At 46.9% G+C, this 24,201-nt stretch overlaps 1 protein-coding gene across 4 annotated transcripts; it reads left to right on the top strand.

The window, feature by feature from the left end:
• Window positions 1–1,286: 1,286 nt before the first annotated feature.
• Window positions 1,287–21,206, top strand: Pex5 (peroxisomal biogenesis factor 5). Of its 4 annotated transcripts, none has more exons than XM_036180884.1 (16): window positions 1,287–1,309; window positions 2,264–2,426; window positions 2,685–2,720; window positions 3,033–3,165; window positions 3,316–3,447; window positions 11,344–11,449; window positions 11,927–12,017; window positions 12,413–12,523; window positions 12,754–12,849; window positions 13,361–13,480; window positions 17,555–17,698; window positions 17,851–17,921; window positions 18,772–18,984; window positions 19,273–19,438; window positions 19,723–19,880; window positions 20,021–21,206. In XM_036180884.1, the coding sequence occupies exons 2-16, from the start codon at window positions 2,280–2,282 to the stop codon at window positions 20,220–20,222; spliced, it is 1,926 nt and encodes a 641-aa protein (XP_036036777.1). In that variant the 5' UTR covers window positions 1,287–1,309; window positions 2,264–2,279; the 3' UTR covers window positions 20,223–21,206. The 4 variants fall into 4 exon arrangements, with proteins under 4 accessions (XP_036036777.1, XP_036036776.1, XP_036036778.1 ...); XM_036180883.1 differs by lacking the exon at window positions 1,287–1,309 and adding an exon at window positions 1,560–1,696; XM_036180886.1 differs by lacking the exon at window positions 1,287–1,309 and adding an exon at window positions 1,722–1,943.
• Window positions 21,207–24,201: the final 2,995 nt, after the last annotated feature.

Raw genomic sequence — 24,201 nt, 5'->3', positions numbered from 1 at the left:
AGTGTTTAGTGTAACACATGGGGGTTTAGCATGCATTTCATAAGCTTCAGTTATTATTACAATCATTCTCCCAAGAGCTTGGCTTAGTGAATTACTGCTAATCAGTTACTAAACTCCTGGCAGAGCAGAAGGTTCTATGTGTTGTGTGCTTTGAGTACTATTGGGAGATGCTTTCCTGCTTCCCTGATGTTCTGAAATTCAAAACATCACGTGCTTTCCTTAAACACTGCTTTCTCCAGAGAGCCTCCTGTTTAAAATGTTCATCTTTCAAGAGGGCGTCCTTTTCTCCTTGGTGTGGTTTAGTTTATTAGTTCCTCAGTTTCTCCTCTTTTTCTTTTTTTTTGGTTTTTCAAGACAGGGTTTCTCTGTGCAGCTTTGCGCCTTTCCTGGATCTCGCTCTGTAGACCAGGCTGGCCTCGAACTCACAAAGATCCGCCTGCCTCTGCCTCCCCAGTGCTGGGATTAAAGGCGTGTGCCGGCTTAGGTTTCTTTTCTTCACAACAGTGGACACCCAAGAGTTGGGATTTGTGGTCAATAGGAGACTGGGGTAAGGACCTCTGAAAGATATGGACAATGTACTAAAGACAGAAACATGGCACAATCTTCTGCCTTGTTCCCATTGTAGTTTATAAGGGAAATTTCTATCTTCCTCGGGATGAATTGACACAGCCTGTATTTCCCAGGGAAGGCAACCTTTGCGGCGAAGATAAAGCCTGCCCCAGGGCGCCACCTGCTGACCACCTGCTTCCGCTCCCGCACTCCGGGCTGGGACGGTCCTGCCTTCCAAGCACTAATCTCATCCCAGCCCACCTACCAACACTCTGAACCCTTCCCCTTCCCCACGACGGCAAGGCTTGGTCTTGGACCTAGGTGAGACATCAAGGCTTTCCCCCAGTGACCTGGAGGTTTGGCACCTGGTTCTCTGGCAGATGGCGGAGCCTGAGGCGTAGGTTCATATTCCTGACCAAAGGCATTTCTTGACACGTTTTCCCAACTTGGAGCTGCGAGAATCAGGCCACCACGACCTTGACCAGTAGTGGATGCTGGAAGGAGGAGGGAGGAGTGACTCACTGCGCCGTCCGCATCCATTACCGGTTTGAGGTCTCAGAATGCGTAGGACCCTATTTTAGTCACCAGAACTTGTCATCATCCGGCGCTATTTCCCTCATTACACAGGCATGGGAGAGGAACCGGGGGCAAGCCTCTGTCTCCTCGGAGGCTGTGGCGCTGTCCTGAAGGAGCACCTTGGAAAGGGGGCAGGTCTGCAAGGACGAAGCGGGTCACAGATTTGACCCCCGGAATCTCCCAGGTTGTTTGGGCGATTTAGAGAAAGAGGAGAGACCCAGGAAGGAGAGCTGAGCCTTGGATCTTGCCACCTTGGTTTTCCTCCAAAGTCCGAGAAGCCTCTCCTAGCTCCATTCCTCTGAATTTTCCACAAAATAAGTCCTGGCGTTCTAGGGGCTGCTGGAGAGCTTCCCAAACCCACCGTCCAGGACTTCCCCTTTAAGGCTCTTGGCTCCGCCCATCACGCCGCGCCGCCTAGGGCCCCGCCCCCTCACCCGCTTCCGTTGAGCTGGGCCGCAGCGCGCCGGTCCCGGGCCCTTTAAGGCCGAGCCCCGCCCCCTGGCTCCCGCCCCCTGCCCTCCCCCAGCCCACCCCGGGTGCCCCGGCGGGTCGTACGGTGCGGCCCGCGGCGGTGAGCCTTGGAGCCTAGGGGGCGCGGGGTCCCGGCCCGCGAGACTCCGCTGCTGCGGGGGCCTTGCGGGGCGGGGCCGGGGGCGGGGCCGGGCCGGCGGGACTGGGGCTTGGGGCGCTGGGCCGGGACCCGCACGGCGGGGGAGGGCTCAGGTGACGCGGGCCGGGATCGAGCCCCGCAGCGCACCCCCGACTTGGAGTGTGGGTCCCCGTGTACCGTCGGCGGCGTTCCCGCTCTCCCCTGTCCGGTCAGAGTCCCCGTCTGATCGGGTTGATGACGCGTTCCCCGTGCTCCCCAGGGGTCCAGGCCCATTGGCCGGGCTGCTGTTGGCGGGTGGTGTCTGAGATGCAGCCGTGACAGCTGCGGAGGAACCCCAAGCCGAACCCCCAAGCCGAAAGCAGGAGGACACAGCTAGAGGGCTGGCCAGCGGGCAGGACGGCCGGCCCCGGAGGCCTGGCCCGGGTGGGACCGTCGTGGGCCCACCTGCTCTAGATAGGGCTGGCTGAGGCGTGCGCTGGGAAAGTCTGGCTCTGGGACCACAGTTGTAATCTTCTGTCTGTCCGTCAGGGAGCTGGTGGTCACCATGGCAATGCGGGAGCTGGTGGAGGGCGAATGTGGGGGTGCCAACCCGCTCATGAAGCTGGCCACCCACTTCACCCAGGACAAGGCCCTTCGGCAGGAGGGACTGAGGCCTGGCCCCTGGCCCCCAGGAGCCACAGCTGCGGAGACGGTGAGTGTTCTAGAGCAGGAGGGCCCATTTCATCAGCCCACCAGCTGCTGTCTCTGTCGTTACAAGTAATAGCAGTTACCACTCAGCGGCATGGAGTGAGCGCTGTGCATCTTTACACAGACAACTGTTTAATAGACAAAGACGCCCAGGCTTTGTGAAGGCTCTTGGCTTGCCCCAGGTCACCTAAGCTGTAGATAGAGTTGGGCTCTACTCCGAGGCTTTCCTCACTGCATTTTGCCTCTTTTCTTCCTTTCTTAGGTGTCCAAGCCTTTGGGAGTAGGTTCTGAAGATGAGGTAAATAAAACAAGTTTCTTTTCTGTCTCTGTCTCTTTCTGGTCCATGGTATTTTTTTTTTTTTTTACCTTTAAACAGTCCACTCATACTTCACTTTGAACTCTCTTCACCAAATGAGATTTATGTGCCCATGTGTTCTACTCTTTTTGGTTTCCAAATTTACAGATAGATCTTTTTCCTTTGTTCTTTCTAGTTTCTGTTTTTCTTTCTATCTGACATCAGTGTCCCCATCCAATCGGCCCTGCCCCTCCTGCCCCTTTGCTGAGGCCCCCAGATCCTAATGGTTCATCTCACCCCATCTCTCTGTAACAGTTGGTGGCAGAGTTCCTGCAGGATCAGAATGCACCCCTTGTATCCCGTGCACCTCAGACCTTCAAGATGGATGATCTCCTGGCGGAGATGCAGGAGATCGAGCAGTCAAACTTTCGCCAGGCTCCTCAGAGAGGTGGGTTGAGGGCCTGAGAGACCAGTGTTTTCTGTGCACTGAGGCCCTTTGGTTTTGCTGGTGTCAGCAGACTGAGGAGAAAAGGAGGTGGCATCCAGGAGTGGAGGAGTGAGGGGTGCTTGTTTTCTTTTTTCTCACTTGTCTTTTCAGCCCCTGGTGTAGCAGACTTGGCCTTGTCGGAGAACTGGGCCCAGGAGTTTCTTGCGGCTGGGGATGCTGTGGACGTAGCACAGGATTATAACGAGACTGACTGGTCCCAAGAATTCATTGCCGAAGTTACAGGTGAGGCATGTGGGAAAATCTGTACTAGTTGTTTCGGAGCGTTTGAAAGTTTGGTACTGAAGTCTTACTTTTTCTTAGGGTCTAAGGTGACTTTGGCTGTAATGAGTTTTCTGACTTCTTGATTCATTTCTGTAGGGTGTTAGATGTGACTTCTTGTAGCAATGGTAGGGAATCAAAACACATTAATGAGAAAACTGGGTTCAAATGAAAAAAAAGAGACGGGGAGAGAGAGGAGGGCATGAGAACATGGGAGCTTAGGTCTGTCTCCTTATCAGAAGCCTGACTGCTTCAGTCTAGTGGAGAGAAGCTAGAGATTGGATGGATGGCCCCAAAGAGAGAAACTGGCACTGTAGCACCTGGGAGTCTGGCGTTCAGCCATCTTGAGTAGAATTGGGGTCTGGGAAAGTAGGATTGTGGGATTCAGAAACTTGAAGTATAGCTAGGCCATCTGTGTATCTGTAAGTTTCTCATCTGTAGATTGAACAAATTGTGGATGGAAAATGTTTGGAAAACATTATGTCTGTACTAAAAGTGTATGTACTTTGTGAGTTTTTAGACAGGGTCTCTCATCGACCAGTTTATCCTCTAAATCCCTATGTAACTGAGCTCTTCCTATCTTAGCCTCTTGAGTGCTGGGATTCTAGGTATAAACCATGGTGCCTGGCCATTGTGTGTGTGTATTCATTATTTCCTAATCTGTGTAATTACTATATACATAGCATTTATATTACATTGGGTATTATAAGTCATCTAGAGATGTTGAAATAATAGGAGGATGTGTGTGGAATATATACAAATATATGATTTCGTATAAGAGACTTGAATCTTCAGAATTTTGTGTCTGTATGAGTTTCAGGAACCATTCTTTTATGGGTAGTGAGGAATGAATGGTCTTTGAGGGTAAAGATCACCTGTGATAAAATAATATTAGCTTCTGTGTACTTACTGCATTCTGAGCTCTGTGTTAAGTGCATTGAATATGCTGTTTACTTAAACTCCATGAGAACCCAAGTTCTAACTATTGTTTTTAGAACCACTTTACACATAAGAATACTGAGTTTTTTGGGGCTGGAGAGATGGCTCAGAGGTTAAGAGCACTGACTGCTTTTCCAGAGGTCCTGAGTTCAATTCCCAGCACCCACATGGTGGCTCATCTGTAATGAGATCTGGGCACCCTCTTCTGTATACATAATAAATAAATAAATCTTTAAAAAAAAAGAATACTGAAGCTGGGCGGTGGTGGCGCATGCCTTTAATCCTAGCACTCGGGAGGCAGAGCCAGGTGGATCTCTGTGAGTTCGAGGCCAGCCTGGGCTACCAAGTGAGTTCCAGGAAAGGCGCAAAGCTACACAGGGAAACCCTGCCTCAAAAAACCAAAAAAAAAAAAAAAAAAACAACAACAAAAAACAAAAAAACTGAGTTTTTGAGGTAGAGTAGTATTTGCTTAAGGTAACACAATATTGTAAGTGGTTTTTTAAAAAAATAGCTTTTATTTATTCTTAGGCATTTTCATAAATGTAAACAGTACATCTTGATCATATGTAACCCCAACTCTCTGGAAGAACTCCCAACTCCCTCCTCTACTCCCTCTAGATAACCCAAACATGTCCTGCTTCCCTTTCATGTCCTTTGCTTTTCTTTTCGTTAATAACGCTGCCTGTCAGATGTCACCTGATCTTGTTGACTTGATCTTGTGCAGGTAATCTCAGCTGAAGTGAGTCCATGGGTGCCATGGGCATGTCATGTCCTGAGGACAGTGCTTCCCAGCACCCCACTCCATCCTCTGCTTCCTACCTCCTTTCCACCCTGTTCTGAGACGTTCCCTTGGGGAGGGGTTAGGATAGATGTTCCACTGAGGCCTAGTGCTCCATAGTCACTTACTTATTCTCACTCTGCACTGTGGTCAGTTCTGAGTCTGCCTTCCCTGCTGACCACTGCAGAGAGAAGCTCCTCTGGCCAAGGTTGGGGACAGCACCCATCTATGGCTGAGCACAAGTGTTTGGAAGCAGTTTGACCATGCAGTGTTTAGGTTTCTCCCTAGTGTGTCCTTGGGGTTTGACTGTGGACCCAGCTGTCATTCTGTCCTGTCAGGCCTGTATTTTATGCTTTTTCTCTCTTGGCTGCACACTTAGTCCTAGCCTGATAGGTGTCTTTGGGGCATCGTCTGCTCACCGCCTCCTTGTGGATTGATTTTTCTCCCCACGCCTATCAGATTAGGGCAAAGGGGAAGGGCAGAGTCTTCACCCTTCCTCTTCCTGATTGCTCACTGAAAGAAGCATTGTTTGCCTTTTTCTACGTTGAGAAATCCAAGGATGAGAAGAGATACAAACGGAGAAAGTTACAAAGAGCCTAGCCTCTCAGGCAGTCACATGTCCTGACTAGTTGAAGGTTTTTGAGCTAATGGGACACCTTAGCTGGCTTCTCCTCTGACTGCTTCTTACACTCCTGAGTAGGGGTTCCTCCTCACACAGGAGAAATGCCCCAGAACCCAACAACTAGTATAAGCTGTTAGGTCATTTTACTCATTCTCTCTCCTAAAGTAAGATCGGCAGACAGCGTTCTAGGGTTTGCTATTAGTTCTAAGCACTCTCTGCTAGGCTGAGATTTGGAAACCTTTTACAAAGTGTCAGTAGGAGACATGATATCCAAACTCATGCCTGTTTGACCCAGGTGCCATACTTTTCGAACTATTATTCTAAAATCTCAATTTTAGAATACTCTCAAGTCTTCCCTGTGGAATTGCCTCAAGCCAAAATCTAAGCTGTCCAACCACCCTCTGCTGGACAGAACCTTTCAGGTGTCCACACACCCTTAACCTTAAGGGATACATCTTAGTACAGAGAGACTTATGTTGGAATGGGTGGACATTAGTCATTTTCCATAATTTAAAGCTAACAGACAAAACAGACAAAAAACCAAACGGTTTGTGCAGCTAAGCACAATGTGAGCCTGATTTTATGATAATTAATTGCTTCCTGCCTGTGAAATCTCCCCAAACTCACCAATGGGAACAGCCTTAGAAAAACATGTTGGACTTGCCCCACCTGTCTGGCTGTCTCTGGAGAGCTCATCTGTTTTGCACATTCATGTGCCCGCTTCACAGAGGGAGGCCTGGATGTGGGTACCTGGGCCTGTGCTGTGTGAAACTGGTCTCTGTAAGATTGTCCTGTTGTAGTAGGCCTTTAATAGTGAATGAATGAATGAATGAAGATTTGGGAGCAAAAGCTAAAACAAATTGATTTTCTGGGAATTCATATTTTATTTATTTAAAAGATTGATTATTGGGTTGGGGATTTAGCTCAGTGGTAGAGCACTTGCCTAGCAAGTGCAAGGCCCTGGGTTTGATCCTCAGCTCAAAAAAAAAAAAAAAAAAAAGCCGGGTGGTGGTGGCGAACACCTTAAGTCCCAGCACTTGGGAGGCAGAGGCAGAGGCAGAGGCAGGCGGATCTCTGAGTTTGAGTCCAGCTTGAGCTACCAAGTGAGTTACAGGACAGGCGTAAAACTACACAGAGAAACCCTGTCTGAACCCCCCCCCCCCAAAAAAAAGATTATTATTTTCTGTGTAGGGGTCTTTTGCCTGAATGTTTGTCTGTGCATCATATATATGCATTACCTGCAGAAACCAGGTGTCTAATCCCCTAGCACTGGAGTTTGAGACTGTTGTTAGCTGCCAATGGGGCCTGGAAGTTGGACCCAGGTCATTTGGAAGAACCCTTAAGTAAGCCTGTGCCTCTAACCACTGAGCAATCTCTGCAGCCCCAGAATTCATGTTTTAAAATGTCTTTCTCAGCATTGTAGTTGATATATCAGGGATATAAGTCAACTATTGTTTTATGGATAGGTAGATTTGAGACAAAATACTATACTTTTTAAGGTCTTATTAATTAATTATTTTTTGGTGTTTGTGAGACAGTAATCTCACTATAGCCATGGTGTGCCTCCAACTCAATTTTGTGTGTCAGCCTGGCTAGAATCTGTGCTGTCTCCGTCACCTGTTGGGATCATTGGCACTCGCCCTTACACATGGCTTGATTTTTTTTGTTTTTTGTGTTTGAGAAAAGGTCTTACTCTGTAGCCTGGGTTGGCTTTGAACTCACAGTTCTACCTCTATATCCCAAGTGCTGGAATTATAAGCATGCTTGTAGGTTCTTTTTATCTTTTAAATTCCCATGTTTAATATTATAGAATTATTCAAAGGGGACCTTGAAGCTCACCTTATTTTGGTTGTTTTTTATGTGGAAAATTTTATAGTCTTATTGGTAATTGTGAATAAATAAATAAAAAGACATACAGGAGAGTTCTGTGTTACTACCTCCGATTCCCCCGATGGTGATCAGGAGATCTGCTCTGGTGTATCCATAGAGCTCACTGGTTTTCTTCAGGTTTGCATACCATTATCTGTGTGTGAACAGTGTTATGCAGCTTCATCAGATGGTAGATTCGAATAAGCACCATCTCAGTCAAGAGCTAGTCCATCACCATACAAGACCCATCCCCCTTTTTGGTCTGTCATACTACTGAAGAAGCATCTGTTGTGTTTTCTGGACAGTCAGCATCTTGGGCTTACTCAGATCTGGAGATGAAACTCAGCCTACAGGTATTCTGAATTAGACAGACTCAGTTGACATACTGTGTGTATTACTCAGGGTTCTTTAGAGGAACAGAAACTTACAGAATACACACACACACACACACACACACACACACACAGAAAGGGGATTTTTTAGAGTGGCTACAGAATTCGTGAGTGTGTGTGTGTGTGTGTGTGTGTGTGTGTGTGTGTGTGAGTGAAGGGGATTTAGGAGAGTGGCTTACAGGCCGTGGCCCATCTAGTCCAATAATGGCTACCAACAGGAGGTCCGAGAATCCAGTAGTTGTTAGTTCATGAGGTTAGATATCTCAGCTGGTCTTCAGTATATGCCACAGTTCCAAAGATGGAGGTTCTGATGCCAGTAGAGGAATGGGCTTGCCAGTGAGAAGGAGAGCACACAAAGAGAGCAAGCTTCCTTCTTCCATGTCTGGAATAGACTAGACTTCCAGCCATAATATACAGGCAGCCAGTAGAAGGTATGGCCCAGGTTAAAGTTAGATCTTCCCATCTCAAAAGATCCAGATTAAAAGCAGGTCTTCCCACTTCAAATGATTTAATTAAGAAAAAGTCCCTCACAGGTGTACCCAGCCTCTTGGGTTTTAGTTAGTTCTAGATGTAGACAAGTTGACCACCAAGAACAGCCATCACAGTGTGTGAGGTTCATAGAGCAGCTATGAAATACAACTTGTACTGTTATAGGAGTTGTGGGAAGCAGCAGCAGAAGGTAGTTGGTGATAGCTGCTCTTCCCTGAAGAGGAACAGTCTCCATGATGTTAAAGTTTGCCCGTCCCAGACAGTAATGGTGGCAGCCCCTTTTGTTACTGTGTTTTATTTTTGCAGAAACCCCTCTGAGCTGTCTGCTATTATCTGTTTTATAGATAAGGAGATGGAAACTTGGAAGTTAAGTAACTACACTGAAATTCACAGTGAATGATGTGTGGACTTGAGGTTTGAACATGGGTGACCCTAGGCTCACCCTAGAACCCACTGTTTCCCACAGCGCTCACTGCTCAGAGTAGGGGGTTCTGAGTGTCTGACTTTTCAACTTGTAGGAGATGTGCTCAGTGAGAAGTATGATGCAAACATGGAAGTGATATCTAGATCATTGCCTCTGACTCTGCTTACTATATGTGATCTGAGACAATCATTTTCTCCCCTTTGGCCTCTATTGCCTCAATTTTAGCTGTGTCCAGATGGATCTGGTTTTCTGTGCTGGGAAGTTCAGGGTCTTGAGAGCAGTATGTATGACCTAGAGCCAAACTGTGGTAGGTCGTTGTTACTACTGTTCTGAGGTGCTGAGGATTGAACTCACGCCCTTTCAGATGCTCGGCAGGAATTGAACACTGATTGATGGGCATGCCTAGTCTACAGAAATGGTTTGTGACTTTGTGGTCTCGGGATCACTAGAGTGAGAGCAGGAAGAAATGGAGAGTGAGCAGGAAGAGTGGGTCTTTTTCAACCAGGACAAGGAGCAGGGAGGTGTTACTGAAACCTGTTTTGATATTAAACATTTGTTTTTCAATCTTCACATGTAAGCCGCAGTCTAGTTATGGTCAAGGGAAGAAGAAAAATGTTACCTGCAGGACCTGAGATCAGAGCCTGTAGTTGTGGAGGGTCCTTGAAATTAAAACACAGGATCTGTAAACCCAAACAACTGCCAACTGTGCTTTTTATTATGCTAATTTTGCACGACTTCCTCACAATTAGGTGTGTATATTCTGAGACCCTTGGTTCTTTTTTTCTTTAAGATTTTGATTATTTTCTCAGCCTTTGAGATTGCTTTGTTGAAATTATTCAAGCCAAGTCTTAGATAAAGAGGAATATATGTCAATACTAAGGGTGTGAGAAGCCTTCTCAGTGTTAAAACAGAGCAGTCAGACCTTCCAGTTGGGGACTGGATTACCGTGTCAACAACTGGGATGTGAAGATGGGGACACAGTAGAAGGCCGAACATGGGCTGCTGCTGCCTTCTCTGCTAGCTCGGCAACACAAGTCTGCTCGCTGCTTGGTAGGCCGAAGTCCACGGAGTTGAGAAACAGTTCAGCGCCCTCCTCATTCAGTGTTTGTTCCCGTTCACAGTGCCCTTTGTCACTAGAGCTCCTAAGTGAATTTGACTGAAAAACATGGCCTCTTCAAATGAATCAAATGGCTCTTGCCTAGAACCCCAGCTGCAACAGAGGTTCTTGTGTTTAAGGCCAGCTTGGGCTACATAGTGAGACCCTATCTTAAAAACCCCAAACAGCGAGAACACAGTGACAAGAGCCAGACTACTGTTTATCTCTGGGTGTAGGGGTCTGAGACGTCCTATGAGGATGCAAGCACCCTTGACTTTCCCAGGGGTGGGCAGCTGTCAGTGTTGTGGTGTGCCTAGGTTTGGCACATACTTTATACTTCATATATAGTTCCCGTAAGGAAGCCCGGATGCTCCCTGCCTCTTACTGAGGACTGTAGACTTCAAGGAAAAGGATTCGGATGGATGAGGAAGGGAAAAGGAAGAAAGAGGAGGGAGTTGGAAAGTAAAGGGTGTGTGTCGTGGAGCATGGTGGCTCCTGACTTTTATCCCAGCCATAGGTAGGTGGATCTCTGAATTTGAGGCCAGCCTGGTCTATGTAGTGACCAGGACAACCAGGGCTATGTAGAGAGACATCCCAACACCTCTATCCCCTCAAAAAGGAAGAGGGAGTTAATATGATCAAAACTCATTATATGGATATGTAGAAATGGTGTATTGAAGTCCTAACTTTGTACAAGTGGTATATACTAATAAAGACTTTTAAAAATCTTTTAATTTTTTTTGTGTATTTTTTTTTCCCTAAATGTGTCTGTGCACTACTGTGTGCTTGGTTCCCTTAAGGTCAGAAGAGGACATGGGTTTCCTGTAACTAAAATTACAGTTGGTTGTGAACTACCATGTGGGTTCTGGGAATTGAACCCAGGTCCTCTGGAAGAACAGCCTGTGCTCTTAACCACTGAGTCATCTCTCCACCTACCCCCCTTTAAAGATAGGCTCTTTCTATAGCCTTCAACTTCCAGCCTTTTGGTTTAGCCTTGGGTGTGCTAAATTCATTCCTGATCTTCTTTAGTAGGTCTCCTGTTCCCAGCTCTCCATAAACTTCTGTTCAGCCCCCTTGGGAATAGCTCAGCCACTGAAGAGGCTGTTGGGGTCGAGGAGGGACTCTCGGGGACCCCACAGGGTTCGGTTCGGTTTGGTTTGGTTAAGTGGGTCAATGAGTCTGTATTACCTTCTCTTTCTCTGACCTTACACCGAAGCTTTGATGAGGTCCACAACTGCTCTTTCTTTGCAGACCCCTTGTCTGTGTCCCCTGCCCGATGGGCTGAGGAGTATCTGGAACAGTCTGAGGAGAAGCTGTGGTTGGGAGAGCCGGAAGGAACATCTACTGCCGATCGCTGGTGAGTCCAGTGTCTTCCTTGGGTTGCCATGACGCGAGCATAGTTTTGGGCAGTTTTCCCGCCTCCTCCATCCACAGTCTCACCAGCTTGCAGTTTGTTCTTTTCTACTTCATTTATTAATGTTCCCACTAGTGTTATTGGAATTTCACTTATTGGTGAAATAAGTAATCCTAACTGTTCCATTAGGAATTTGTAACTGTCTTGATGGGCCATGTTTCCTTGAGCATGCTAGTCTTCTCCCTCCCTGCAGAGCTATGTTTGGGAAAGGAAAAAGTAAAAAGACTTTCCAACTTCCACTGAGATAGCCTTCACTTCCACTGAGATAGCCTTCTTTATTGTAACTTGGAGCTTGTAGCTCCTTAAGGTAGTGGGATAGCATTATTGTTCTTCCTCCAAGAATTCTGTTTGCTGTGAGCCAAGACTGGGGAAGAGCATGGACAGTGGAATGGATGACTTGGTCTTTCTTCCTTGCCACAGGTACGATGAATATCATCCTGAGGAGGATCTGCAGCATACAGCCAGTGACTTTGTGTCCAAGGTGGATGACCCCAAATTGGCTAACTCTGAGGTGAGTTGCCTTCTGCTGCTGTGCTCGGCAGAGCTGGGACTGAAGGCGGAAGCCTTCTTTCCCTCACTCTACTGTCCTATAAAGAGGGGATGAGATTCTAGAACTATCTCCCCTCTGGAGAATGGAGACTGGATCTGGCTGCATCTTCCCACTATTTCCCTCATTCCTTTATCTACTAATCCTTTGTCTTTCTGTGTCTTCTCAACTCTGCAGAGGCAGAAACCCCCTGTGTTTTATCTCTCTCTTTTTTTTTTTTTCTTCAGGGTCTTTAGTATTATCTTGATGCAGCTAGAGATGTTCAGGGAGGGGCGAGAGCAGGGTCTCCTTGGGCATAGTTGAGAGTGTGCACCTAGAAGTCCTGTCCCAAGGTGCCTATGTGTGTCTCTGTGCCCCAGTTCCTGAAATTCGTGCGGCAGATTGGCGAGGGGCAGGTGTCCCTGGAGTCCGCTGCAGGGTCGGGCCGAGCTCAGGCAGAACAGTGGGCAGCAGAGTTTATGCAGCAGCAGGTAGGACACTGTCACTCCCCAGCCCACCTCAGACTGCTGCCTGAGGCCGGATCAGTGTTGAGTGGGAAGGGATCTTATAGACAGTTTGCCTTGTGCCAGGCATCTAGACTGTGAGTGGGTGGGGAAGAGTCTGAGAGCATCCAGGCTGGTGGTGTTTTGTGGGTTTTCCATCACTCTGTGTTAATGGGAAGGAAGTTGGTGGAGGTGGCACTGACCATCCTTTGTCACAGGACACCTCAGAGGCCTGGGTTGATCAGTTCACAAGACCAGGAAACAACACGTCTGCCCTTGATGTGGAATTTGAACGAGCCAAGTCAGCTATAGAGGTGAGAGCAGCTGGTGTGGACACAAGTGCTCCAGGACCATGTTTTCCCCCCATGGAGAGTATGGCTTTATTAGTTTCATAGTGTACTGGATCATCTGTGTCCAGAATTGCGTAGGTTCGGGATGAGTGCTTTTTAAAAAACACAAATTCTAGCTGGGCAGTGGGTGGCACACACCTTTAATTCCAGCACTCAGGAGGCAGAGACAGGCAGATCTCTGAGTTCGAGGCCAACATAGGCTACAGAGTAGGGTTCTAGGAAAGGCGCAAAGCTACACAGAGAAACCCTGTCTTGAAAAACCCAAAAAACAAATTCTTGGACATCATTCCAGATTACTGCAACAGAATCTGGGGGTAGGATCAGGGAATTTGCATTTCACAAAAGCTTTTCTGATGATTGCTGAATACATTGAAATTTAAGACCTGTTGCCCTAGGGACTACATCCCAGTAGAGTGGAGAGTTGAGGTTGGTCACGCAGCGCCTCCTTTCTCTATCTGCCTTCCCTTCTTTACAGTCTGATGTCGATTTCTGGGACAAGTTGCAGGCAGAGTTGGAGGAGATGGCAAAACGGGATGCTGAGGCACACCCCTGGCTTTCTGACTATGATGACCTCACATCCGCTTCCTACGACAAGGTAGGAGCCCTGGCTTTCCAGGTTCTAGAATTTGAAGAGTTTCCATGCTGAAGCTGTTACTGTTTTTGAGCCTCTTTCTCTGAAAAGAAGTCTGATTGACACCTTGGCTCCTGCTGTCCAGTAATTGAATGTGTACTATGTTCTTGAGACTACAAGGTTAGTAAGAATACCTTTGCAAATCATACAGTGACATCATGCCCAGGGGGGAGGCTTACACACGATGCACTAAGAACAGATGAGTAGCTCCTCTTTGGAGGTTGCATGGGGACAATTTATCTGTTGCTGACCCTTCTGCTGGACAGTGGTAGTTGAAGGATCATTCCTCTGTCCACACTGTGACATGTATTTTTTTTTTAGTGCATGAGTTCATACACCTGCCATCCCCCATCCCAAAATACTGGGGATCAAACCATGGGTGGTGTGTGCTAGGAAAGACTAACTATCCCACTGAGCTACATCCTCAGCTCTCATTGAAGTTCTGATCTCTTCCTGTAGGAATCAGGCTCTTGTCCCGATTCAGGATTTCAAAGAATTACATTAAATCATTTAAACAGTAGGAAAATTTCCCAGTAGTCTGTGGTGAAGATGTTTGGATTTTGCATGTCGTGTGTGTGTGCTTTTGGCTTAGATGTTTGTGATTCTTCAGTAGTCTCGCTGTTAATTTACCTGCTTGTGAGTTGCAGAATTGCTGGGCATGTGCTGTTAATTGAGCCTCTGAGTTGAGGCGTAAGAGAGAAGGAAAAGAATTGCTTGGTTTTCACGGAGACAGAATAGGAACTGAGTAACACCTCTTTCTCACCACAGATGTGGAGGAGGAAGACCCATATTCTCAGATGTGAAGCTGGGTGGTGGAGGTAATGTTGATGTAGGGAGCTGTGCAAAGATGGGAGAAGTTCAGGGGACTTTAGGGCTCGAGAGCCTCAGAAAAACTGACTGCCGAGAAAATGGACTGTGTTGACCCATCTGTTCTGGGCTTGTCCAAGAATGGTCTTGTGTGGTACATGGAGGGGCTGCTTACTTCTAGGGACCTCTCCTTGTTATTTTGCCACAGTATAAATTCCTCTTACAGAATTAATAATTTGATATATTGTTAACTTATAATTGGCATTTCCATACATTTGATAGATGAAGACAAGTCCTACTTTCATGTGGGTGATACGTAGTGTTTATTACTTTGCTGTTCATGACATGCTATGCAGAATAATTTTTTAAGCTGGAAGCTTAATTTAGCACTTATTTTCCCCATACTTATGACATGCTGGGCCAAATATGCGTTTAAATTAAGAGCCTGGAAGTATAACGAGGGATCAGGTATGACGGCACACGCCTGTAACCCTAGCACTTGAGAGGTTGAGGCAGGAGGACTATGGATTAGGTTAACTTGAGGTAGTGAGATTGTGTTTCAAAATCTCAACATCTTACAAACAAAAACTATAATTAAGTTATTAGATCCATGAACTCTATTTAAGTCAGTGATACCTTGAAACACTACAAAACCAGGCTTCCAAACCCTTGCCTAACCTTCACAACAGTGCTCCACCTTCTTACTCACTAATAGTGAGGAGTGAGGTTCTGTCTGTCCTTAAGCTAAGTTGTACTGAATTAACGGAATACTTTCAAAGTGTGGATATGAGTTCATTGCCAAATGAACTCATGGGCCTTTTTGTGCTTTTTATTTGTTACTTATTTTTTTGCATGTGTCTGTGGTGTACATGTGTGTGCTGAGGCCAGATATTAACATGGGGTGTCTTCCTTATTGCTTTCCACTTTGGATTCCCTCTCCAAGTGGACTGCATGCCTGCCTGATTTTTATTGTGGAAGTTGGGGATCCAAGCTCTGATCCTCCTGCTTGCCTGCAAGTGTGTTATCTACTGAGCTGTTTCCTCATCCCTCTTTATACTTGTTTATAATTAAACATTTTTGTTGATAACCCATAGATTTTTCAGAGGCTACATACAACTGTAGCTTAAAAAGACTCTGTATACTGTTCCTAAAAGAGTTTCTGGGATGTAGAGACTCTTTGAAGCAGTGTTCTCTCCACAGTGTGATCCTGTGAGGTTTTGGAACAGCCCAAGGCAGGGGTCGGACAAGACAATTGGCTGGGTTAGAGCTTTCAGGATGTGAAGCAATGCTCAGCTCTCTGTAGGCTGTGAAGGATTCTTTCAGAGTATTATTTTTCCTATCTATGTACAAGGGCATAATAGTTAATCCTCTTTCAGTAATTGATGAGACCTTAAAAATGAAGGTAATGGGGTCTAGAGGAAACTCATGTTTGAAAAATGATGGCATCCATTTGTCACATTGTCTCCTAAAGACATGTGAGAACATTCATGACTGCTGACTGCTACACACAGGCATTGTACTTTAAGGAAGTAGCTACAGCCACTAGTGAACAGTGTTTTAAGACCTTCAGTAAGGCTCTCAGTAGCTTTGAGGCATCAATTACATTCATTAGGAAATTATATGTGATAACAATCTCTGTTTCCCACAGAGTGGCTTAAGGGATGGACTGATGATGGACAGCAGTTAAGGTTGAGTGTAGAATATGCTGTTGCATTCAGATGGTCTAGAGCGTGGGTGGCTTGTGGAATGAATGGATTTGCCACTCATTTGTAAGTGTGAGTTGCAGTGGTTCAGTAGCTGAGAATGGCTTTAGTGTTTTTACATGGCTGAAAGAAGTCCAGAGTGTAATGCAGTTTGTAATGCCTAAAAGTTTAAATCTAAACTGCAGTGTCCATGAATAAAATTTGGTGGTGACTTAGCCATGCTCATTGCTTACACACTGTGCCTGGCTGGCTTTGCCCTCCTGTGGTGGAGTTGGGTAGTTTCAGTAGGATCTGCAAGGTGTGAAGTATTTATTGTCTGGTTAAGTAGGGTCATTACTGAATTTTTAATGTTTTCCAACTATCCGTGTGACACGTTTCCCTCAATTCCATCTCCAGCAGTGAGTCTCATGATTTGAATCCCAGCTGCAATTGTTAATTGTCTGTTGTAGCAGATGACTGCGGTTTAGAACATAGCACGTCTGATTCTTTGTTTCACAATGATAATCAAACAGGAAATCTTGTCTTCGTTTTGTACAGTTTACTGCTAAGTTCTCCGTGTCTGTGCTGTGTTTGAAACTGTGTTTACCAAACTCTGTCTGGTGAGCTGCATATGGTTTTCATTCTTTTTTGTGATGGTAACTGTTTACTTCCCCCAAAGGAATATTTTACTTGTCCAAAGCCTTATGGCTCACCAGTGACTTTGACCTTACCTTGTTATTTTCCTACTTCACAACAAATGCCAGTTGGCAAAGATTTTTAGGTGGCATCATAACTTTCTCAGTTGAGAACCCCCAGATAGAAGAGAGCAGTGTCTTGTAGAAGCATTCTCTGCCAGCCAGATTTTGGGGTCCAAGTTTTATTTAAAATCTAGAAGCCCGAAATGGTGGCTTATGTCTGTAATGTCAGCACTTGGAAGGTGAGGCAAGAAGATAGCTGTGAGTTTGAAGCCAGCTGAGGCTACAGAGCAAGACCCTGCCTAAAAATCCAACAAAGGAACAAAAGCAAAAGAAACAAACAAATCCAGTTATGGGGAATAAATTAAGCATTTCTGATGTACCCAGTCAGTTTGTGCAGTTCCCTAAGTTGAGAAAGCCTTGCCTTGAAGGTGAAGCCTCTGACTTATGTCACATCCACCTCATCCGCCATCACACTAGGAGAAGGGCACTGAAGAGAACTCTCTCTGTGATCAACAGCTGCTGTTGAGAGGCATGCTTTGTCTAGGGGAGAGAAGGTTCGGGAATGGAAATGTAGGCATGGGAAGACTTCCTCAAATAAGTTTATAATCCCAGCATGGACACTTAGAGCCTCATCCAGCTTCTCAGCCACTGTAAATAGAAGATGGCAGCCGAGTTGATGCTCACCTTTGTTTTGTCATGGATGGTCTTCATACTCCGGAGCCATTGCTACACCTGTATGGAAGGACGCCTTCACCTTCTCCACCATGTTGGCCATTGTTTTCCCAGCCCTGCTGCCTTGGCTGTCTGGATTCTCTCTTAGGAGTTCCCCAACTCAGTTCCCTTCCTTCCAGGGGTACCAGTTTGAGGAAGAGAACCCCCTGCGTGACCACCCTCAGCCTTTTGAAGAAGGACTGCATCGACTCGAGGAGGGAGATCTGCCCAATGCTGTGCTGCTTTTTGAGGCTGCCGTGCAGCAGGATCCTAAGCACATGGAGGTGAGTGGGACACCATCCAGGTCTGGGGGAGGCCCAAAGAGGCATGCAGATGGGGTGTGGTCTCCTCTGGGGTGCAGGTGAGATGGTGAGTGGGGGAAGCCAGTGGAGGAGAGGACGCAAAGTCAGTGATGAAATTGTCAACTTCTCTCTAGGCTTGGCAGTATCTGGGTACCACCCAGGCTGAGAATGAGCAGGAGCTCCTGGCTATCAGCGCCCTGCGGAGGTAAGTATACTGCTGTGATGGCAGGTAGATGATATAGGCTTCTGCAAGTAACCTTTAGCTAATAGGCACCAGAACCAGCTCCTTGTCTTTCTGACCGTTAGCATACAAGTGAACCTGCAAGATTGTTCCGAGTCAGTATGGCTCGGTAATGGCTAGAAAAATGGGTGAAAGAGGCTAGATTCTGGTCAAACTTTGATTGTATTTGTGGGATCCTGGTTGGTCTTCAGCTGCTGAAGCTTTGCCTTCTCAGATTAGGATATCTATCTATCTATCTATCTATCTATCTATCTATCTATCTATCTATGTTTTTATAAAATCTTTATTGACAAATAACTCACATAGTATACAATTTTCCTGTTTGCACAATTTGATAGACTTTAGTCCAGCATCCTCATAGGCCCATGACACCATCACCACTTTCTATTTTAGAACATCGCTGTCTTCAATTTCATACACACATATAATGTATGGTTATATTCCACCTTAGTTTTTAAAATGAACATAATATTTGCAGTTGTAATCATTTTTTTTTTGAGCTGAGGATTGAACCCAGGGCCTTGCTCTTACTAGGTAAACGCTCTACCACTGAGCTAAATTCCCAACCCAGTTGTAATAATTTTTAAGTTCACAATTCAGTGGCTTGAATTACATTCAAGATATTAATTACACTCATGATATTCATTACATTTAATATTACCTCGAAGGCCAGAGTTGCCTTGTCTGTATTAGGCTGAGAGGGCAGACGTGAGGCCTCTGTGAGTGCGTTTCAGAGCTTGGCCATGGAGCCCTGGTGCTGAGGGCTGCTGGTGTCATGGGCAGATTTTCAGTCTGCTCATCTTTGTCCCGTCAGGTGTCTGGAGCTAAAGCCAGACAACCGTACAGCGCTGATGGCTCTGGCGGTGAGCTTCACCAATGAGTCCCTGCAGCGGCAGGCCTGTGAGACCCTGCGAGACTGGCTGCGCTACTCACCGGCCTATGCCCACCTGGTGGCTCCCGGCGAGGAAGGGGCCAGTGGGCCAGGGCTGGGGCCTGGCAAGCGTGTCTTGGGCTCTCTGCTGTCTGAGTGAGTGCATGGGATTCCTGGGATGAGGAGGGTAACGTGAGGCCTAGTAAGAACATGACCGTGATTGGAGTGTAGGGTTACTTAGGGTCAGCTTGGAGGAGGTCAGCATTCTACCGCGCAGTGCTGTGATGGAACAAGGCAGATGGTAAGGTGGATTTGCGGTAAATGAGGTGACTGATACATTGATGAACCCTGGGAATGTGGTTGACTTTTGAGGGGATTGTGTGGAGGCTAGGGGTGCAGATAGACCCATCTACTCCCCTCCCTGCCTTTTCTTCTCTTACCCAGCTCCCTGTTCCTTGAGGTGAAAGAACTCTTCCTGGCGGCTGTGCGTCTGGACCCTACGTCCATTGACCCCGATGTGCAGTGTGGCTTAGGAGTGCTCTTCAACCTGAGTGCGGAGTACGACAAGGCTGTGGACTGCTTCACGGCTGCCCTCAGTGTTCGTCCCAATGTGAGCCTCGGGAAGAAGGCGCAAGAGTCGTTTGCACATGGCAGATTTCATGAAAGCCTTGGGAAGACTGGGGGAGTGGAAGGGGCTCAGGGGAGAACAGGAGTGTATGGACATGGGGCGGGGGTTTTCATGGGATGACCAGGTGACCACACTGGGAGCTGCTGAGGGCCAGAGAGTGGGCTAGTAACCTACATTAACCAGACAGTAGTGAAGCAGGCGACGGAGTGGGCAGAAGTTGATCCAGGCCTAGGGCATGTTCCCAGACCTCTCTGTCTCTGTCCCAGGACTATTTGCTGTGGAACAAACTTGGGGCCACCCTGGCCAATGGGAACCAGAGTGAAGAAGCAGTGGCTGCATACCGCAGAGCGCTTGAACTACAGCCTGGCTATATCCGGTCTCGGTACAACCTAGGCATCAGCTGCATCAACCTGGGGGCGCACCGGTACGTATGGATTCCTTTGTGAGCAGATGAACCTTGTCTTCTTGGCTTCGCTTTCTAATGTTCTGATCCTCCCTCCCCACACCCCCTCTGCCTCATCCACTGTGGTTCTGCTCACTAGCTCTCATTCCTCTTCCTTACAGTGAAGCTGTGGAACACTTTCTGGAGGCCCTGAACATGCAGAGGAAGAGCCGGGGCCCTCGGGGTGAGGGGGGCGCCATGTCAGAGAACATCTGGAGTACCCTGCGATTGGCATTATCTATGTTAGGCCAGAGTGATGCCTATGGGGCAGCTGATGCTCGGGATCTGTCTGCCCTCCTAGCTATGTTTGGCCTGCCCCAGTGACAGTGGGATGGGCTGCCCTGTGAGTGTCTGCCTAGAGGGGTTCTCGCTCTGGGTGTGACTCCCTCTCCTTCAATGGGCCTACCAAGGGGTTGGGCTGATGACCACAAGCGGTACGACCTCTCAGGAGCTGCCTCGATATAGGGGTGATAGTCTGTGTCCTAGGTCCTACATAATTGTAGGGAATGAGCTGTCTCTGTCCCTTGGTAATTCAAGGGCTGTATATCCAGCTACAGATCTCTTTCTGCTCATCATGCCCTTTCTTGGTGCTGCTTTTTGGGTAGGACCCAATGACATAGGGAAATTGTTGTCATCAGCTGCCATAATTTATGATAGGGTCTGCCACGTTTGTAAGTCTCTCCTTGCCCTGCTCTTACTGGGAATTGGTGACAGTCCAGCTTCCTCGGGCAGTTGTGTGATGCTGTGTGGGATGGATGTTAACTGCAGTGTTGATGCGGCTCCACAGAGCTGAGCTGGGATTCTCTGTGGATGGACACTGACCAGTGGATGCTCCTGTGGTCACTGGTGTCCTCAGGCCGGAGCTCATGACTGCAGGCTACAAGGGAGGGAGGCTCATTGGTGGAGTGAGCCCAGAGTCTGAGGTGGGACAGTAGGGGGTGTGGTCAGTCCTGCAGTCCCCTCTTCTCCTTGAGAAGTAGGAACTGAACAAACTCTTGTAGCAAACTGGCTCAGAAGTTGTATTCTTGCCAAATTCCCAACAAAGGGAGGGGTCAGAGTTACCATAAGCCTTCCTGAAACATTTGTAGGGGATAGCACTGAAAAGTCCCCTCCCCCACATTACCTCCACAAGGTGAAGATCAAGGGACACTGAGGGAGCAGCTGGATTCTTCTCCACTGTCCTCTGTGTGGGGAGACACACAGGCCCCCACAAGTGACTGCTGAGCCTCTTGCCTTGTCTTCAGGAGCTAATGATCGGAGATTTTTTTTTTTTAAACTGCCATGGTCCCAAGGTTCCATCTTGAAATTTATTTTTCTTTGTATGCATATGTGTAAATGATTTAAAAATAAAACTGTAAAATATTTGTATGAAGAATAAATTGAGCTGATGTGGGTAGGATTCTGCTGCTGGCTGAAGTTGGGGTGATGGGAGGCCGGCCAGTGTTTGGCAGATTGATGTCCTCTGTCTTCTAAATGCTCACGGGCATACTCGTTACTTGTCCATCTCTCCAGAATTATTGAGTGTCAGCAGCCTACCATGGTTCAAAAGTGTTTTAACATCCACTTTTTCCCTCCCTCCCTCCCTCCCTCCCCTGCTTTTCCTTCCTTTTACTGTTTTTTTTTTTTTTTTAAACATCTGTGCTGCTGTTACAAAGGGACCTGTGTGGTGCTGTGTAATCCTGAGTCTTTGTGTCTTCCGAGCTGTGGGTTTACTTCTCTTAACCTAACTGGAATTTGATCAGATAGATGCTATACCACGCCTGGTTGTGCAGGTCCACATGGTTCTGGAGTAGGGATGCCATTAGCATAGCCCCCGCGAGCGGTGGACGCAATGTGCATTGTGAAATCTATATGGCTGTGGCCAGTGGACCTGCCTGGGTGGCCACTTTTTTTCCAGGTCTCCACCCTGCTCTCCTTTGTGTGTCCCTTTACCTGCCTGATCATTGGCTAGTGGTTGTCCTCAGGACTCCATCTTTGTCTGTCATTTTGAGGAGCCCTCATCTACACCTGTGGGTATGACTACTAAATAATGCCCAGGCTAGATCTCCACCCCAGGCCTCAGACACTTAATATACTATGTTTTTGTCCTCTGCATGAGGATATTTCCAGGCACTGTGGACTCGGTAATTTCAAATTTGTTTCCTTCCAAAAATCTTTCAAGTTCTTAGAAATCTTGGGAGGAAACAGAGTAGATCTGCCCCTCTCTTGTTACCCCACAAGAACCTGTTAGCCCCCCAGTTCTGCAGGATTGTCCTGCTCCACGGCTCATGGAGGTCTTCTGGGATTTAGACCTTTAAATTTTTTTTTTTTTTTAATTGAGTCTCATCCTCTTTTCTGGATTATCAAGGGAACTTATCTTGTCTCTTCATTCACTCCTGAGCACTGGGGCTGACACGGCACAGTGGCACAGTATGGTGTCAGACTGCTGCCTGCACAGTTGTGGACACACACAAGTTTTCTCCATGCCTGCTGAGTGAACAGTGCACACTGGAAGTGTGTCAGGGAATCAAGAAGTGCTGAGTTGTGGAGGCGATGATCCCATTCTTCCCGGTTTGGGGGAGATGACTGAACTTCCTGATCGCTGGACCTTGTTTCCCCAAGGGAACGCGCCTTGAGTCAAGAGGCTTTTGGAAGTTCTGCTAAGAGAGCGCACCTGAGGGCTTATTTTTCCTCAGAGCAAAGCCTCGGTTGGAGCCACACTCACTCACTTTCCCAGCAGAAGGGAGAACCCAGTCCTGGAGAGAGAATTCCGCAGCCAGTGAGGTGTGTGTGCACTGGGCAGCCTCAGAGCTCCAGATCACATGCCATTGAGGTTCCTGGCAAGAGCTCTGTGCAAGCAAGCAGTGGCTTTGGAGACCAAGGCTGCAGCTGGCCACAGGGTTTCTGTGCAGGTAGTGAGGGGACCTGATCCTGGGTACCACAAGACAGCAGTGTGCGGAAACTGACAGAAAGGGTGTGTTTGGAGTGAGTGACCAGCCACTGTCTTGACCACTGCTGGTTTCACAGAGACCACAGGCATTCAGGTGGACTGCTTTCTAATACTAGTTTTTATCACACATAAATTTATCCCTAAACAGTAACATTCTTAATTTTTAATGTATTTTTGAGAATTTCATACAATAGATTTTAATCCTATTCTTTCCCACTCCCAGCTCCTTCCAAATTCTCCCACCCATTTACCTATCCAGCTATTCAGAAAATGCGGTCAGAGGGTTCCAGGTAAGATGGGGTATTAGAAGTTACCTCACTGTGACCCTATAAGGGAGAAAAGTCAGAATAGGAAAAGACTTTTAAAGAAAAGAGCTTTGGAAATTCACAAAAGCAACATTAAGATACCTGATAAGTAAGGAGAAAAAGATGGGCAGTGCATGGAAAGGAAGTAATTCAAGGCTAGCATGATGGCTCAGTGGGAAAGGTACTTGTCTTATAAACCAGATGATCTGAGTTTGACCCCTGGAACCCATATGAAAAAGTGAACCGACTCCATAAAGTCCTCTGACCCCAACATAAAAGAGCACTTGGAACCCTGCCACTCATTCTTTGAAGTCACCTGTACCCTGGTACCCAAAGCTGATAAACAACAGAAAAGAAAAATTCAGATCAATTTCCTTGGTAAACATTGATACAAAGTTTCTTAATAAACTACTTGCAAACTAAATTGAATAACAGATGAAGATCATGCACTGTGACGAAGTTGGTTTTATTCCAGGGATGGAGGTGTTCTGGTTATTATTATTATTTATTTTTGTCAGTGGGACACAAGCTATAGTTATCTGGGAAGAGGGATAGCAATTGAGAAAATGCCTTCATCGGATTGCCTGTGGGAGGGCCTACCTCACCGAGGGCAGTCCATCTTTGGGCAGTTAGTAAGTAAGCAGTGCTCTTCCATGGCCTCTGCTTCAGTTCCTGTCTCCAGGTTCCTGCCTTCAGTTCCTGCCTTGGATTCTCTCTCCAAGTTGTTTTTGGTCAGTGTTTTATCACAGCAATAGAAAGCAAACTAGAACGGGATATCCTCCAACATATGAAAATCAGTATTACAGGGTGGTACATAAATAGACCCAAGGACAAGAGTCACAAGATCATTTCAATAGATGCAAAAAAAACCCAACAACAACAAAAACAAAAAACAAACAAACAAACAAACAAAACCCCAAAAAACACCAACAAAATAAAACAAAAAACCGCTGACAAAGTTCATCATCCCTTCGTGAAAAAAGCCTAGAAGACACTAGGAACAGAAGGAGCTACTTCAACAGAGGGTAGACAGACCTATATCTAACATATGAAGTGGGAAAATCTGAAA

Source organism: Onychomys torridus, chromosome 3, assembly GCF_903995425.1.
Source record: "Onychomys torridus chromosome 3, mOncTor1.1, whole genome shotgun sequence".
NCBI classification, from domain to species: domain Eukaryota; kingdom Metazoa; phylum Chordata; class Mammalia; order Rodentia; family Cricetidae; genus Onychomys; species Onychomys torridus.
Note: the sequence above shows the minus strand (reverse complement) of the source record. Positions and strands in the feature narration are given on the sequence as shown.